General features: G+C 38.1%; 4 protein-coding genes across 5 annotated transcripts; all 4 read left to right on the forward strand.

Moving 5' to 3' along the window:
• Nucleotides 1-802: 802 nt before the first annotated feature.
• LOC132188254 (putative LRR receptor-like serine/threonine-protein kinase At4g37250) lies at nucleotides 803-4,059 on the forward strand. Its single transcript, XM_059602671.2, has 2 exons — nucleotides 803-2,833; nucleotides 3,157-4,059. Exons 1-2 carry the CDS (start codon nucleotides 1,168-1,170, stop codon nucleotides 3,831-3,833), a joined length of 2,343 nt encoding a protein of 780 aa, XP_059458654.1. The 5' UTR covers nucleotides 803-1,167; the 3' UTR covers nucleotides 3,834-4,059.
• A 2,488-nt stretch (nucleotides 4,060-6,547) lies between these two features.
• EB1C (end binding protein 1C) lies at nucleotides 6,548-8,882 on the forward strand. The gene is made up of 6 exons (XM_059601500.2): nucleotides 6,548-6,733; nucleotides 6,853-7,008; nucleotides 7,195-7,301; nucleotides 7,768-7,987; nucleotides 8,058-8,171; nucleotides 8,259-8,882. The coding sequence occupies exons 1-6, from the start codon at nucleotides 6,626-6,628 to the stop codon at nucleotides 8,535-8,537; spliced, it is 984 nt and encodes a 327-aa protein (XP_059457483.1). The 5' UTR covers nucleotides 6,548-6,625; the 3' UTR covers nucleotides 8,538-8,882.
• A 291-nt stretch (nucleotides 8,883-9,173) lies between these two features.
• On the forward strand, nucleotides 9,174-9,504 carry LOC148584775 (uncharacterized). Its single transcript, XM_088517125.1, has 2 exons — nucleotides 9,174-9,203; nucleotides 9,280-9,504. Exons 1-2 carry the CDS (start codon nucleotides 9,183-9,185, stop codon nucleotides 9,502-9,504), a joined length of 246 nt encoding a protein of 81 aa, XP_088373251.1. The 5' UTR covers nucleotides 9,174-9,182.
• A 392-nt stretch (nucleotides 9,505-9,896) lies between these two features.
• LOC132187288 (ADP-ribosylation factor 1) lies at nucleotides 9,897-13,030 on the forward strand. 2 transcript variants are annotated; one of them, XM_059601554.2, is made up of 7 exons: nucleotides 9,904-10,225; nucleotides 10,321-10,476; nucleotides 10,893-10,963; nucleotides 11,127-11,246; nucleotides 11,372-11,490; nucleotides 12,433-12,514; nucleotides 12,636-13,030. In XM_059601554.2, the coding sequence occupies exons 2-7, from the start codon at nucleotides 10,329-10,331 to the stop codon at nucleotides 12,639-12,641; spliced, it is 546 nt and encodes a 181-aa protein (XP_059457537.2). In that variant the 5' UTR covers nucleotides 9,904-10,225; nucleotides 10,321-10,328; the 3' UTR covers nucleotides 12,642-13,030. The 2 variants fall into 2 exon arrangements, with proteins under 2 accessions (XP_059457536.2, XP_059457537.2); XM_059601553.2 differs by lacking the exon at nucleotides 12,636-13,030 and having other exon boundaries at nucleotides 9,897-10,225; nucleotides 12,433-12,523.
• The last annotated feature ends 4,055 nt before the right edge of the window (nucleotides 13,031-17,085 follow it).

Below are 17,085 nucleotides of genomic sequence, written 5' to 3' on the forward strand. Positions count from 1 at the left end.
TTTGGGGGCTCTAAAAAAGTAAAGCAACTCTGTACACTGAAGGACCAAAACCAAAACCAGAATCTAATATCAAGTATGGCTTCTTTCCAATAAATCTAGTGGCAATTCTGCAGAATGTGTTAGGAATTGCTGCAGAATTACCATGGTGGTCCATCTGTTCTAGTCCATCATCACAATGATGACATCTTGAAGAAGAATCATAGCACTATCTCAGTGCATTCTGGTGGCCATACAGTTTAGTTAACGATCAATTGTAGGCCTACAACTCTTTTACAACTTGTTGATACGTGTTAGCATGTGATATTGGCTTGCTGATAAATGGGCCATGGTCATATTAATTTTGAGAGCTCAGACTTTATTGAATACATTTTTCTAGTACCTCTGAAAGCAGGACAGACAAGATTTATACCTGCTAGTCAATAGTTTGAACGGTGGAGAATTAAATTGAAGATCAAATTTCTCAGCAAGTACCCATTAGCGATGCTGGATGAGATAGTATTAGGACCCCCTTTGGACCCCCAACAATAATGCTGCCTCTGCATGCTATGCTTAATAAAGGTAGTTTAACTTATTAGTTTTTTTCCCTTTTAGACTGTGGATTCATTGATAATTCATTTATTTGATCATGTTTAAATTATTGGAGAATCAATCAAATAAATGAAAATATTCACCCAAGGTCATAAATCTATGGCAGTACTTCAACGCAACGGCTGGGGGAGAAAGAAAATGTAACCGCTGGCAATATAATAATGGTGAAAACAATAATTTAATCAGGCTACATAAAGTCAATCTGAGAGGGAGTTTCTGCAGTGTCCCGACTCCACCTTGGTGTCTTGTTGCAAAGATGCTATTCGGGCACCATCCTTTTTGCTTGTTTATTTATTGGGCTGGAATGTGAGCAAAAGAAAGAGATCGAGGGAACAAAACAGCGGTGAAGGCATTTAATCATTTCTAGTAAAGCCTTAATTAATAGTAGCTGCAGAGCTGCACAGAGAGCATATAGGTACTTTGCATTTTCTACGCTTGTTCTCATTTTTTTACAGTCTTCAGTCACATGGTCCGTGCATCATCATAAATCTCAGTTACCTCTCTGCTTCTGTCTCTCTCTCTCTCTCTCTCTCTCTCTCTGTCTGTTCGCATAGGAGAGATGTGGGATCACTGTGTAAAATGATGAGCTTCCAAAGTGTCCATCTCCATTTATGGTGGAGAATTCTTGCATTTGTTCTACTTGTAGTTCAATCTCGTGGGCTTAGCACAGATGGCATTTTGTTGCTTTCTTTCAAGGACTCTGTTCTCAGTGACCCCTTATCCGTGCTACAGAGCTGGAACTACAACGACCAGACGCCATGTTCATGGAAAGGAGTGATATGTAGTACTGCAACTCGAGGCTTAGCCAATTCTCAATATCATCGGGTGATCGGCTTGGCTCTTCCAAATTCTCAGCTTCTTGGTTCAATTCCTGCCAATCTGGGCATGATTGAACACCTCCAAAATCTCAACCTCTCCAACAATTCTATCAATGGGTCTCTGCCTTCTTCTCTCCTCAACTCAACCGAGCTCAATTTCCTTGACTTGTCAAACAACTTGATCTCTGGTGAGCTACCGGAGACCATAGACCTTCAAAACCTCCAATTTCTTAACCTCTCCGACAATGCCTTGGCGGGAAATATACCCAACTATCTCAGCACTCTGACTAATCTGACCTCTGTTTCTTTGAAGAACAACTACTTTTCTGGTACTCTTCCTAGTGGGTTCGAAGCTGTTCAGGTTTTAGATCTGTCCTCGAATCTGCTGAATGGGTCTCTTCCTCCTGACTTCGGTGGTGCTAGTCTACGTTACTTGAATATCTCCTATAACAGGTTTTCTGGGAAAATCCCATCACGTTTTGCCGAGAAAAATTCAGGTAATGCTACTATTGACTTGTCATTCAACAACCTCACTGGAGAAATCCCGAAATCTGTTGTTTTTATGAATCAAGCATCCAAATCGTTTTTTGGGAATCCTGATCTGTGTGGGGAACCAACCAACACTCCGTGTCCAATTCCTTCTTCTCCTTCTTCTCCGCCTAATGTCACTGCTCCGACTTCTCGTCCTGCGATCGCTGCGATTCCAAAGACAATAAATCCAACCCCAGAAAACTTGTCACCTGGGTCATCTCAGCAAGGAAGGCAAAACGGGATGAGACCAGCAACGATCATAGGAATTGTGCTCGGAGATATTGCCGGAATTGGAATTCTCGCTTTGATTTTCTTGTACGTGCACCAGTTGAAGAAGAAGAAAAAGAAGAAGAAGAACGCGGAGAGTGCACTCCCAAACGAAGCTAACACAGCGAAGGATGATTGGTCATCATCGTCCTCCGAGTCAAGAGGGTTCACGAGGTGGTCGTGCCTGCGAAAGACTACGGAAGAGGAAGAGGGTTCAGAGGCCAACGGCTCTGATAACGAAGAAGAACACCAAGGTGGTCAGAAGGGTCCAGAGAATCAACGGCAACAAGAGCAGGAGCAGGGCAAAGGAGGGACATTGGTGAGCGTTGATGGCGGTGAGAAACAACTCGAGATTGAGACGCTGCTAAAGGCTTCAGCTTACATATTGGGTGCCACCGGTTCGAGCATTATGTACAAGGCTGTGCTTGAAGACGGTACTGCATTTGCGGTCCGGCGGATTGGTGAGAGCAGCGTCGAGCGGTTCAAAGACTTCGAGAATCAGGTCCGCGTCATAGCCAAGTTGGTGCACCCCAATCTGGTTCGCATTCGTGGCTTCTATTGGGGCGTCGATGAGAAGCTCATCATCTATGACTTTGTTCCAAATGGCAGCCTCGCCAATGCCCGTTACAGTAAGCTCTCTCTCTCTCTCTCTCTGTTTTTGGCGCATTTTAGCATGTTATTAAGGGTTTTCTCTATAGTGCGCTGTGAGCAGTGATTGCTGACGGTGGAGTAGGTGGAACTGATATTGTTTTGAATGCATACAAGTCAATGGTTAGCCCCGCATGCGAGAGTGATAGCGATACACGTACCCAGATTACTAAATTTTTCCGATGTGGGATTTTTTGTGTGGTCACTCTCATGGAAAGTGAACCCCATTTATGTTATAATCTTAAGTGACACATTTTGCCAAGTTGCTCTTTGACGGAATCTGATAATGGACATGGAATTTCAGGGAAAGTGGGCTCCTCGCCGTGCCATCTACCATGGGAATTCAGGCTCAAGATAGCAAAAGGGGTGGCCCGAGGGCTTGCGTATCTCCACGAGAAGAAGCACGTGCATGGAAACTTGAAGCCGAGCAACATCCTCTTGGGCTCCGATATGGAGCCGAGGATAGGGGATTTCGGGCTCGAGAGGCTCGTATCGGGTGACACGAGCTATAAAGCCGGCGTATCGGCTCGAAATTTCGGGAGCAAGAGGTCCACGGCATCACGTGACAGTTTCCAAGATCTAGCATATGGGCCGAGCCCCAGCCCAAGCCCAAGCTCCGTTGGTGTATCACCTTATCATGCACCCGAGTCGCTTAGGAGCCTAAAGCCCAACCAAAAATGGGATGCGTACGCTTTTGGGGTTATATTGCTTGAGCTGCTGACGGGGAAGGTTGTAGTATTGGATGACATGAGCCAGGGAAGTGGGGTTTTGGTTGAAGACAAGAGCCGGGCTTTGAGGATGGCTGACATGGCAATCCGAGCTGAGCTGGAAGGAAAAGAGGAGGCCCTATTGGCTTGCTTCAAGCTAGGCTATAGTTGTGCCTCTCCAATCCCACACAAAAGACCGCCAATGAAAGAAGTCCTGCAAGTTCTTGAGAGATTTCCACCTTCATTTTCGTCATCACACTATTATGGCCCCTAAGAAGATTGGACGCTTTTGTAGAGATCCTGTATGAATGATTAACTCATAGGTTGCCATTTGTCTTTTTTTAAGGTTTTTTTTTTTTTTTTTGTTATAATTGTGTGAGCTCATTGAACAGATCATCTTGTTGTGTGACACTAATTTGCCCTGATAATTCTTCTTCCATACTTAGGAATTCTGATATTAATAATGCTTTCTCCCCTACAAATCTTAGTCAAAATTGTTATGTTGGTAATGGTAGATGCTTGTCATGTCATGTGTTAATTGATTAATAAAATCATGTTGTTGGCTTTTCCAATATTTTATGGGAATATTTAATTGGCACGACAACCTATATTTGTTGGACCCCGGATGGTTTGAAGTTTGTGGAAATTATTGACTAGAAATGAGATATTTTATTATTAGACTGCTCGATTTTTTTATTTCTTTACAAAATTTAAGATTGCGGGGCTCACTTGTCTCGATCATATAATTTTAATGGCCTACAAATAAATACAAGGAGACATTTTAGTTGGTATTATCTATGTAACAGAATGTAAATTTATGGAGAAGGGTATTATGAGTAAAGAGTGCGAAATAGGTAAGGAATTTGTGGGTCAATGGTATTTTAGTCCAAAGAGTACGAATAGAGGAAATTAAAGGCTGTCTATTAGGCACTTAAGTCTTAGAGGTCTTACCATCCCTTTTGTCTTCTTACTGGAGGGGTGTTATCGATTTGATTTTGGTTCATTGTCATAACGAAAACGCACATCTTTCGTAATCAGTAACGTCAGTCACTTGGAAAAAACATACACTTAGAAAATACCAGACCTTTGGGGGAGGTGGGAGCAATCTTTCTTCCCTCTCCCTTTCTTGTTTTTTTCCCTTCTTTTTTCAGTTTATTTTTATTTTTTCTTTTTCCAACCAGTCTACTCGCTCTAGTCATCCTTTTACTTATGTTGCGTTGCTTCCATCCACCCTCGTGATGTGCCGCTCTTTGCCTCCCGGAATCGTTTGGGCTTTAGATATAGTTTTTCAAATCTAGATTTAGTCTCCTCAACTGGTTTTGCTCAATCATGCACCAACCCACCGTGCTCCCCGGCTCCCCAGCTGTCCATCGACGCAAAACAGCTCCATCTTGTCCACCTCGTGTCGGCTAGTGCACTTCGCCTTCTTCGTCTCAGCTGTTGTAGCTGTTTGCTGATTTTTTTTTTTTATTGTGTTTGTGTGTGTGTGTTTTTTTTTTTTTTTTTTTTTTAATAAGAATGGTTTGACTTTTCCTTAGATCTACTTTCATGCGTGATCTTTGGGGGTAGAGGTTTTTGCCCTTGCCTTTAGGTCGATGACGATTAGTTTCGATATGATGGTTTTGCTCTTATAGTTGGGAAAATAAAAGTTGGGAATATGAGCTACCTATATATTAGATTGAGTTTGCCTATAAAAGATCTGTCTATAAGTGAAGATTGGATATGGGTTAGTGGATATTAAAGTCATAGATATGATTTGATTATAAGATTTTTATGTTTGTCTCTATAACGTTGTAACCTCATAACTTTGACTATAATTTATCAGAACTTTATTCTCTCTAATGTAAGAGTTTTATGCTCGTAAACTTTTTTAATTAATGAATATGAAATATTCACCTAAAAAAAAGTAACATTAGTTGCGCTTCTTAACACTTGGTCAACCTATTCCATTATTCCCCCTATTTTCCCATCCCTTGCTACATGTGCTATCTTTACTAAGGATAGGTTTGGGTTTGCGATTTCAAAAAGTACGATTAAAAATTGACGATTTGAAAACGTGATTTTTAAAAACTCAATTAAAGTGTTTGGCAAAATCGCAATTTGACATTTAAAATCACAGTTTAACCTTTAAAATTAGAGACTTGTTATACATCATTCTCTTAACCATCTTTTAATCATCTCTCTTTACAAATATAATGGATCCATCATTAGATTTGTGAACTCATGTGGGTCATACAAAAATTTAATGGTAGAAATAATGATTTTTTTGATCATTTCTCTTAAAATTATTATTAAAAAAAAAAAAAAAACTCATTACTTGCGATTTGAAAATGCTGATTTTTTGCATTTTAAAATTGCAATTTTTTAAAAACGCAATACCAAACAATCCATTTTCTGCGATTTGGTTTAAAATCGCACTTTTTGTCTATGAAATTGCAATCTCAAACACACCCTAAGACCAAAAACATGAATGCAATGGGAGTAGGAGCCAAGTGGAGTGTTAAAGGTTTAGATTAAACATTTGGTTTATTTTAATTTTTTTCACATACACAAGTGGAGTTCGAGCTTATCTTTACAAGATGACAAGCTATTCATCTAGTGCACAAAAAAAAACTAATATTGTAATGTATAGAATAAAGAGCGAGAAAGACCTAAATTATAATCCTCTTTATTTTACTTGAAATATAAAGGTTTATTTCATAATTAAGATTAAATTTTATAAATTTAATAATGTAAATATTAACACATTGTGAATAGGGGGAACTAAACATTTAAGTGTGGGGGCAACTAACAAAAAAAAAAAAAAAAGGTTTGGTTTAGTCGCCTTTCTGGGCTTAGAATCAAATTTGAGCAGGAAAAGCCTTTAATCCGCTGAACCCGAACCAGGCCCAATAGGTTTGGTTTAGTCCAGCTCCAACCAACCATTTTGAATTGCAAAAATCCCGCTCCTCCTATTTTTAAATTCCCACTCTTTCTAACTCTCAGAGCCGTTAAAAAGTATAAGCACTCTCCTTGAACGCTCAGACAGAGAGAGACAGACAGACAGACACTCTGAGAAATCAAGAAATGGCGACGAATATCGGCATGATGGACTCGGCTTACTTCGTCGGAAGGTCTGAGATTCTCGCATGGATCAACTCCTCCCTCCAACTCAGCCTCTCCAAAGTCGAAGAGGTTCGGTTCGCTCTTCCACTGTGCTTAAACCCTAATTCTCACAATTCATTCTGATAAATAATTTTCTCTATTATATAATCCAAATCTATGTGCGCATATGGCGGATCTGTGTGTTTCAGGCTTGTTCGGGTGCGGTCCACTGCCAGCTGATGGACGCCGTTCATCCAGGGATGGTGCCGATGCACAAGGTCAACTTCGACGCCAAGAGCGAGTACGAGATGATCCAGAACTACAAGGTTCTTCAGGACGTCTTTAACAAACTCAAAATCACTAAGGTTTTTTTTTTTCTCCTCTTATATTTGATTTTTTTGTGCATTTGGCCCCTACAATTCGTAGATCTTGAAACTTTAGTTGATCCGTCTCTCTATTAAAGTTTCTATTAATTTTTTTACGCATTTGGTTGAAATTTGTTCAAATTTTTATTATTGAAGTTTGTTTTTCTTCTTTTGGCGCTTGCGTAGTACATTGAGGTGACCAAGCTCGTGAAGGGAAGGCCGCTTGATAATTTGGAGTTCATGCAATGGATGAAGCGGTACTGCGATTCCGTCAATGGAGGTGGCCTGAGCAAGTAATTTCAATTTCTTGCCCTAATTTCTTCTTTTCTTCATTGAGATAGTATACATGCTATTTGCTTGCGCTGTTTGTTTTGATATGTGATTGTGACATTACAAGAAACTTGAAATTGAAACTGCCAAAAAAAAAAAATCCAATTGAAACTAAATTTGATCGGACTGGGATGTGAAAATCTCTTCTCTTTAAGGAGATTAGAGGTCTCTGCATTGACGCCTTGTGTAGTAGGCCTCCTATGTTTTCTATCTAAGTAAATTTGTTCAAATGTAGGGGCATTTGACACTTAGTATGTTTCTGATGCACTCCTTGTTCTTACAAACTGGTGTCAATAGCGAATATGTAGAGGTGAATTATATATGTAAATGCCTTCTAATCTATGTAACTAGATTTGTGGACTTGGGTGACTTTCTCGTTTTGACTGAGAGAAAAAGCTTATGTTAAAATGGGTGGTGAAATTGTGCTAGTTACAATCCTTTGGAGAGAAGAGAGTCTTCCAAGGGAGGAAAAGAAGCAAGCAAGAAGGCGGCTCCATCACAATCTTCAACCAAAGGTTCTACCACTGCCCCGAAGGGTCATTCCTCCCACAGTGCTCGAAGGACTGAAGTGGCTTCTGGGAATCCTGCAAATCAGTCCGTAAAGGCCTCGAGACCCACATCTAGTGGAGGCCCGGCATACGATGAACAGGTACTAAGTTTGTGCAGGACACGAAATTTTGGTTCAGCTTGTTGAGGGTCTAATACTATCCTCCATGCAGATCACGGAGTTGAAGCTGTCAGTGGACAGTCTTGAGAAGGAGAGGGATTTCTACTTTGCGAAATTGAGGGATATTGAGATTCTCTGCCAAAGTCCTGAGATAGAACATTTAGCTGTAAGTACTCCGAAGTTATTTCATTTTTGTGGCAAGGCAAAGTACTCTTTTGCAATTGAAATCGATGGTTTCCATTCTTTTTGGCAGGTTGTTGGAGCAATAAAGAAGATTCTTTATGCTACAGAGGATGATGCATCTGTGGTAGCAGAAGCTCAAGCCATGCTGTCCCTTCACCATAAGGAAGCAGAGGCCTTGAGTCCCATTGCTGAGGTTTCGGAGGAGAGGAACAGTTCGGAAACTCAGAAGAGAAAAATCATTGTGAATTTTGATGTCGATGCTGCTGCCATTGCAACATTGTCTCCGAAGCAAAGGATGTCTGATGCTTCCGATGTCCATTGCAGTGGGTCACCCCTTATGACTTACTGATTATCCCCTTCTTTCTTGGATGTAATCTCAATCCCATCTTCACAGAACAGTTTTCATAGAACATCTAGCCTACATATATCTGGTCCTCTCTTAATGTGTCAAATGTAGTTTCAACAAGTGATGGAAGGGACATGGGATATATCTATATACAAACCAAGTTGTTTCAGAGCTCCAAGTTGTCTGCTTGGTAGATGTAACAATGATATCCTCTCCTTTTTGCAGCTTGGATTTTATGTTACTTGCTTTTACCTAAGATGTATTATTTTGGAGTAATTTAAGAGGATATCCATGGCCTTATAGCCATATATTTTTTAATGCTTTTTAGTGGATTTAGTTCTTTTCTTACGCGACCGAGTTGGACCTAATGGTGTGGGGTGAAAATGTAAATCTTTGGATCTAATGGGTATCATGTGGTTGTGTTTGGTTGCAGAACTTTGACCACCATGCAAACTCCTGATCTTCTGGCTACCCAAATGTTCTCTGAGAACAAACTAACCAACGACCAACTCTCCGTAAAATATGAAAAGAAAGAGAGAACAATTAAATTATATAAACTCTTAATGATCACACGAGAAAGCTCATATAATATAAAATCACGTTCACCTTCAACACTTCTACTACTTTTGGGCCTGAGAAACCTTCAACATGAACACTCAAGCCATAAAGGTATAATCACAATCCTTTGTTTCATAATTAATTTCCTTTTGTAAAATAAGACTGAGTTGATGAATTTAATTATTAGGGGAAGGAGAATACGGATGAACAGAGAGCAACAGAAACAAGGGTGGACACGGTGGAGTGCTGGTCTTCACCGGGGCAAGGCCAAGAGGTGAGGAGCGTGCAGGTGATTCACCAGCCCCATTGCTCTGGAAATTCAACCACTAGTGGTGGTCTCTTGGCTGCTGCTGCTGCTGCTGCCGCATCTACCCTTCAGTCTGTCAAGGATGCTACTTCCTCTAGAAAATAGCAGCACAAAATTACCCTCTTATTATTATTTTATCAAAATCCCATCAGCAGGGTGTTTTCTTTTTCTTTTTCTTTTCCCTTTCATGAGAAAAGTTGAATTGTAACTGCACTATGTCATTGATTGGATGGATGGTCTCTACATCAGTTTGATTCCACAACATTGATTATCATGTTGCTGAATGCAAAAGCCAAATGGTAAGAGCAAGATGTACCATATGTTGCCTAATGGAAACAGTTTTGCAAATAGGCTTTTAATTAAGCTAATCAAATTATGACTGATGGGTCAGCTTCCATGTTTTGGAAAAATCATAAACGGGCAAATCAATCTAAACAAAAATTTACACCACAAACCAACATATGAGAAGCTTGCAATTGCCTGAATATGAAACCATAAATGGGATAGTTTCCTTCTGCAACATCATGCATATTCTTTCACTCGCCCAACTTGTCCACTGACTTGGACACTTATCTATCCCAACGGTACAAAGAATGTATGCCAAACGACAATAGGGGAACCACCGAAAGCTAAACAAAGCTACAGTGCTTTATTCCTCTCTAATCTTCACGCGAATCCTGTTCTCTTTCCACTTTATGCCTCGGTCCACGTATGATTCTTGATGATTACTTAAGACACAAGCATATATTTTTTATTTTGCTTCCCTTTGCTTCTCAGCCAATTTGAAGGCCTAACTTGTATTTCCTCCTCACAAGCTTCTGTTGAGGTAAAGAACTCTTCCCTTTCTTCTTCATAGATTGAGTTTCCTTTTTGTCTAATATATCTAGCTTGGTCTTGAATTTACCCTTTTTGCTGAAGCAGAGGCAGCAATGGGTTTGGCAATTTCTCGATTCGTGAAGATGCTTTTTGCAAGGAAAGAAATGAGGATTCTGATGGTAGGTCTTGATGCTGCAGGAAAAACCACCATCCTCTACAAGCTGAAACTCGGAGAAATTGTTACCACCATACCCACTATTGGTACAAATAGTCTTTTTTTTTTGTGAACAAACAAACTTTTGGTGCTCGTAAACATTTCAAAAAAGCAACCATGAAACACGTAGACATGTTCATGATGACCAATTGCATCATACTTTTCTAGACTACTTAAGGTTAATTAAGGCCTTTATTTGATCTGAATCTCTGTCAGATTCCTTTTTTTCTTCCAAATACGTGGGTATGTACATGTGTTACCAAAAGATGATCAGCTAGTAGAAAAGATAATTCAATAAAGCTAGCTAATGATTTCTTCGTACGTTCATCTGCTTTGTCAAAAAGAATTTTTGGAACTCAATCAGCTATATCCAGTGAGATTTCTTTTCAAGCTGTTATCTTCCAACAAAAATCAGAAATGATATGAAGATATTGATCAGTGGATTTAATTTTTTATGTGCCAGGGTTCAATGTGGAAACTGTTGAATACAAAAATGTTAGCTTCACCGTCTGGGATGTTGGAGGGCAGGACAAGGTATAAAACATGATCATTTGAACTAAACCTTGTTTTCTTCTAATACCCAACAATCAATATGACATTTTGCACCATCTTATGTACTTGGAGAATATATACAAGTTAGGGTTCCACATAGTCAGCCAAGCTAATCAGGAACGTTTGTTTTCTACTTATAATCTAGATTCGACCATTATGGAGACACTACTTTCAGAACACCCAGGGTCTTATATTTGTGGTGGATAGTAATGACAGAGAAAGAGTCTCAGAAGCCAGAGATGAGCTCCATCGGATGCTTAGTGAGGTAATCACTACATCTTTCTTCACACTTGACCAATTCATTTGCTCTTTTTGGTTTCTTGCAGAATTTACAGCAAAAGCTACTAGAAACTCTATAATATCTTTTGAGTTTACCTTTGCTTTCTGCAGGATGAGCTGCGTGATGCAACTTTGCTAGTGTTTGCCAATAAGCAAGACCTTCCAAATGCTATGAGTGTCTCTGAAATCACAGATAAACTAGGCCTGCATTCACTCCGTCAGCGACGATGGTATATATATGTATATTGTGTTTCTTATGAGTCTTCAACAAGTTTCTAAAACCTATACAAGAACAACTAACAACAATATTGTTGAAGATGAAATAGCTTTTAAGGAACTAAAATAGATTAATCTAGTTATGATCAGGGACGGAGCCAAAAAAATTTATGGGAGGGGGCCAGCCAATTTTTTTTTTTTTTTTTTTTCAGTTCTTTAGAATTTCTTTTATTAAAAAAAAATTATTTTAATTTGATTTTTTTAATGAAATAAAGACTACCGTAAGGGGAAAAAAAAAGTGAGCATTTGAAAGTAATAGCCAAAAAATAGATATTTGAAAGTAAGGACCAAAAATAAAAAAACTTAATGGGTATGGCCCAAAAAAATTAAGAATAGAGCCAAAAGTTTTTATTGGATATGGCCAAAAAATCTAAAAATAGGGCCAAATTTTTTTTTGAAAGGGGTCCAAATGACTAAATTTAAATCTTTACTTTACTTTACTTTTATTTTATTTTTTTATTTTTATTTTTACTTATAATTTTTTTTTCTCCTTATTTTGGGGGGGGACCATGGCCTACCCCGGTCCCCCCCTCCCTCCGTCTCTGGTTATGATTTCCCTCACTTGTTTAATTGGTGGCATATTGGGGCAACACTCGACCCAAAAGTATTTGTATTTATCCGTTTGATAAAAAAATACATGTTTGGTAAGAAAAATTAGAAGTGCTTTTAAGGATCCAAAAAACTTAAAAATGGCCAAAACGCATTTTTGACAAAAGCTTAAAAATAAAGCTTTTACAAAAAAAAAAAAAAAAAAAGCTTTTTGATTTAAAAGTTCTATTTCTTAAACGCAATTTTAAACAGGCTCTTAGTCTAACTATACTATATTAACTACTCTCACTTGTGACATCTTATCCATACAAGACTCGATCTTTTTACACTCACACCTGTATATTCAGGTACATACAAGCTACAACTGCCACTTCTGGCCAAGGGCTTTATGAAGGTCTTGATTGGCTATCCAGCAACATCACTAGCAAGGCAAGATAACCCAGACTCTTTCTAAACTTTTTGTCCTAAAAAACTTTTGACTGTAATGATTTCCTGCTGATACAGATATTCCCAGACCTATCCTTACTGTTTGTGTTTTTGCAATTTACAGGCATAACTTGAGAAGCTTGATGCAGCTTGTTTTAGAGCCATTGCCATATCAATCCAGAGAGTTTGCAACTAAAACTTGTGACTTTTACAAGTGAAAAGCATGAACATGAACTCTACATACGTGTGTAATTTTTGAATAACTATGGTAATATCAAACTACTATACGATTTGGTGTGATACCTCTCATTGTAAGTAACAAAAATTGGAACAGGATCCGTTCCGTTCAAAATCATTTTACGATTCAGATTTTATTTTGTTGTATTTAACCTACTTTTGCGGCAATGTCACATTTAATAAGTTCTATGGGTGCTTTGTGTGTGTGTCGGAAACTCCTAAGACAAATGTTCAGTTCTTGTTAAATGGTGTCTTTATTATCTTTGGCTAACAGGCTGAGCACTTCAATGTATCTAGGAACTCGGCTATATGCAGATCTTGGTATTTTGATATTTCCAACAGTAGCTGGGGATGTCAGAGAGCTTTATTTAAGGACCTGTGGCAGAAATTTGCTACCGTTGATTTTTTTTGCATTTTTCATGTTAGGTAAAGGTCATTGATGAACAACTAGGGGCATTTCACATGGTGAATTTGCAATTACAAACTCTCTGTGTCTCTCTTTTCTTTTTAGTTTTGCCCCTTCCTAAAATTCTAATTTTGTCCTCGCTTGTTACCTAAATTAGCCTTATTTGCTCGATTTGTCTTGCTGCAATTTGATACTGATCAATTATGCTGAGAGGCCTAGCCCTAAGCACAACCATCTAAACTTTATCCCATGAAAAATGTTACTGGGATATACATCTCCCATAAATATACAAATTGTTTTGCTCCTACAGATTCTCCTACCGATTGTTCACTATACAAAGACTCGAAATCCATTTTACATTTGACCACATCTACAAGGAAAGAATCAAGCTCATGTTCTACAGATTGTTCTGTTCCTAAAATTCTCCTCCTGATTGTTCAACATATATAGATTCATAATCCAAATCACATTTGATCACATCTTCAAGCTCATATTTGACAGCATCTATAAGGAAAGAGCAATTTAGTCATAATTGGCAACCAACTAAAAAAAGCAATTCCCATATGTAAAATATTTGTAATCATTGTAATCTCTCATGATTTATGAAAAAATCTGTTCTCTTGTTTGTGTATATATCTTTGCTCGAACTCTATAGTTATCTCTATATACATTTTTATCATTATAAGATATGTATAATCATCTACACTATCAATCTCTCTCTCTCTGCCCCCCTCCCACCCTAGGTTCTCCCTTTCTTGTCGTTTCCTTCTCTTTTTTTATTTTTTATTTCCTTGCTTTCATTAGTTTTGTTGGTTGTATTTGCTCCAGGGAAAAAAAAAAGTACAAGATTTATTAAGTTTTTACTTCGAATAGTTAAACTGTTTCCCTATTTCAGATTCACCATCAAAAGAAACAAGGGAGTACTATGCTTTTGACAATTCCACCCATAAGACTTTTCTCGCTGTTCTCAACCACTACTAGCTGTTCTCAACCACTTCTGAATTATGTTGTCTCACGTGTACCATGTACTCTGGTGTTGTATCATCACCATCTTTAATATGTCCAGCATCACTTATTTTGTTTCTATAAAGTAATATGTTAAAAGAAGGCTAATTTTTTAAGAAACAGAAGAATTGAAGAAAGAAATATCGCACCTAAAGGCAAAGCAAGTGAAGACAAAGAAGTAATACTAGACAGACAAAGATCTTCTTTTAATCACCATCCACTATGTTCCTAACTCCAATTTTTCATTGTTTAACCATCTAGATTAAAGTGCATTCATCATTGCAAATTTTGAAATTAATAGATTAAACTCATTTACAGCTTAACTACTCTACAATTCTTGATGCTTTTCAAGGAATTCTTGGGGTCATTAATGTGTAAACCATTGCACACTATGTTCCTAACTCCAATTTTTCATTGTTTAACCATCTAGATTAAAGTGCATTCATCATTGCAAATTTTGAAATTAATAGATTAAACTCATTTACAGCTTAACTACTCTACAATTCTTGATGCTTTTCAAGGAATTCTTGGGGTCATTAATGTGTAAACCATTGCTTTTATCTTAGATAATCTAAGAGTAGATTAACCAAATTTAGTTTCTGCCGGAGGGACTACGATTCATGGCAAAGAAAAAGACTAATTAAAGGCCATGTACAGCCCGGGATCTTGAAGATAGTTAAAAATTTAAGTTGGTCGTTTTACTCCAACTGTGTAAAGCGACCAAGACTATCATAGTATAGTCAGATAAGTCTCTTAACTAGAAACAAAGAGGATCTTGATCATTGCTCCCCATTAGGAGTAACAATTTATGTTCGCATGATGATATATAAGTAAATCATAATCAAATTCATTTAAATAAACAAGTCAGACCCCTCAACCAAAACTTTATAAATTTCATGCATGAGGAATTGTAGGTCCTACTCCCCATATGCTTGTTCCCCCATAGCCGGCCAGCAAATATTGCATTGGCAAAAACCCAATATGATAACAGTGTAATGTGACCCTGGCTCTGCCTCTCCAACTAACCAAAATTATGGCTTTTGAAATTTATGCAACATTAACCAACCATAATGCAAAGATTTTTTGTTTTTGTTTTTCTTCCGTTAGTGCAGGGTTTTCCCATGCACTTGGTAGTCGTACGCCTTAACCAGCCGGCCAAAGCAATAATTAGTGACTAGAAGACGCATAAATGTGCATGCATGTTTCTAGGACCCGGCTGCGCCCCTTGCCTTAGGGAGTTGATGATTGGTGAGCTAATGGAGGGGTCATTTTCATAATGCGGTGCATGCCATCTGGCTATTGCTTCCCTGTTATTACTACTATTCCTACCTATTTCACTTATGAACTATGATTATTAATGTTCTCCCACTCATGCCCTCCATCTCCACCACATATCTTAGCATATGCACATTCAAAATGTTTAAAGAAATTTACCCAAAACTTCTCAAAACTACAACAAATTTCCAAAGTCTTAGCAATGGATTCGAGACTGTCAGCGCTAGAGAATTCAAAGCAGCAGAGCAGACATCACATGATTCTAGCGACAGGGGTTAACCAGCTTAGCTGTTGCGTTGAAAATCTCCATCTTTCTCTCTCTCTCTCTCTCACACACACACACACACACACACACGAATTATGATAATAAAAGATATATAATGTAATCTATGCCGAACTATAACAAACTTTAGGAGTAAAAGCTAAAGTAGAGCCACAAGCCATCCCCACAAAATCAAAAAGTTACCATCTATTCATTGGCCACTCTCAAAATTTCCAATATTCTTCTTCAACCTTTAAGCTTTTCAGGTTTTCTCGGTGGTTCAAAGTATCAAAACACCTTTTTTTCTGCTGTCCTGGCAGTTAGTGTTGTTCTTATACAAATTTCCTAGAACACTTTTTCCAATAAAAATTTATTCATAATGGACATCATCCGATTCCCCACAAGATCTAAAGGTTACCCAACTTCCCATACCTGTATTCTCAGCCTCCCTCCACCTTTTATCTTTTCCAGGGTTGTGTGTGTGGTTCTAAGGATCAAAATGCAACAAAGAAATTCATGTCCTTTCTTGTTCCTTTCATGAATGAGGAGGGGTTTCCTAAAACTTTCACTTTCATTATCACAAAAACTCGTATCAATAAACCGGTAAACACACAGCATGTCATTATGGATACTTTAAAACTGGTCTACTTCTGCTCTTAATTCCAAACTTAATTAGTGCCATAGGCAGATTAGAAAAAATATGGTCAAGAAATTGCAAAGCACATTATATGCAAAGACTTGCAGCAAAACCTAACTTCTAAGTGCTTACTCAATCGATCTTTTATTTAACAATTCATATTCGAAATCTAAGATGCTATACCGCACACAAATCATATTAGTTTTAACAGGGTACCCCTAAATAATACAAATAGAAAAAATCAGGCAGGTTAAGATGACAAATTATTTATTTACCCATTAAAACCAAAATGAGGGTTGCGAAAGTAAGAATCGGATGACATTCAAATATTTGTTTACTGCTCAAGTCAAGCTTATTAAATGGAAACAAAGTTTAACGTGTTTTACTATCAAGCTTAGGTTTTGGACCAGTTATCCACACAGAAAAGATTCCTTATATATGTGGAGCACAATATACAGAACACATTACTAGGAGTATAAATGGGCTCGCAGTATTTGTCAAATATATTATATAGTTTAGCACAACAGACATGTCTAGACTATTTTAAAATGCTAGATTAGTTTCGTTTTGTAAATCTAGGCAGTTCTGGAAGAGAGAGATGTTTTCAGAACACGAAGAGATAGTCAGCTAGCACCGACTTGGTTGTTGTTTACTAAGACTTTTGCTATTGAGTTTTGACCTTTTTGGAGGAGCTCTCAAATCCAGTTACCTAATCTAAAGAATATTTTAGACCTTGGGGTTTCAGAATTCCA

The sequence above is a fragment of the Corylus avellana genome, chromosome 6, assembly GCF_965113065.1.
Source record: "Corylus avellana chromosome 6, dhCorAvel1.hap1.2, whole genome shotgun sequence".
NCBI lineage: Eukaryota > Viridiplantae > Streptophyta > Magnoliopsida > Fagales > Betulaceae > Corylus > Corylus avellana.

What these genes read in the sequence shown, in the direction of transcription:
- EB1C (XM_059601500.2), top strand. Translation starts at nt 6,626, where the DNA reads ATGGCGACGAATATCGGCATGATGGACTCGGCTTACTTCGTCGGAAGG. An exon ending in AATGGAGGTGGCCTGAGCAA is followed by an intron (nt 7,302 to 7,767) that starts GTAATTTCAATT and finishes AAATTGTGCTAG; the next exon opens with TTACAATCCTTTGGAGAGAA. An exon ending in CTGAGATAGAACATTTAGCT is followed by an intron (nt 8,172 to 8,258) that starts GTAAGTACTCCG and finishes TCTTTTTGGCAG; the next exon opens with GTTGTTGGAGCAATAAAGAA.
- LOC132188254 (XM_059602671.2), top strand. Translation starts at nt 1,168, where the DNA reads ATGATGAGCTTCCAAAGTGTCCATCTCCATTTATGGTGGAGAATTCTT. An exon ending in CCTCGCCAATGCCCGTTACA is followed by an intron (nt 2,834 to 3,156) that starts GTAAGCTCTCTC and finishes ATGGAATTTCAG; the next exon opens with GGAAAGTGGGCTCCTCGCCG.
- LOC148584775 (XM_088517125.1), top strand. Translation starts at nt 9,183, where the DNA reads ATGAACACTCAAGCCATAAAG. An exon ending in TGAACACTCAAGCCATAAAG is followed by an intron (nt 9,204 to 9,279) that starts GTATAATCACAA and finishes TTTAATTATTAG; the next exon opens with GGGAAGGAGAATACGGATGA.
- LOC132187288 (XM_059601553.2), top strand. Translation starts at nt 10,329, where the DNA reads ATGGGTTTGGCAATTTCTCGATTCGTGAAGATGCTTTTTGCAAGGAAA. An exon ending in TACCACCATACCCACTATTG is followed by an intron (nt 10,477 to 10,892) that starts GTACAAATAGTC and finishes TTTATGTGCCAG; the next exon opens with GGTTCAATGTGGAAACTGTT. An exon ending in TCACTCCGTCAGCGACGATG is followed by an intron (nt 11,491 to 12,432) that starts GTATATATATGT and finishes CTGTATATTCAG; the next exon opens with GTACATACAAGCTACAACTG.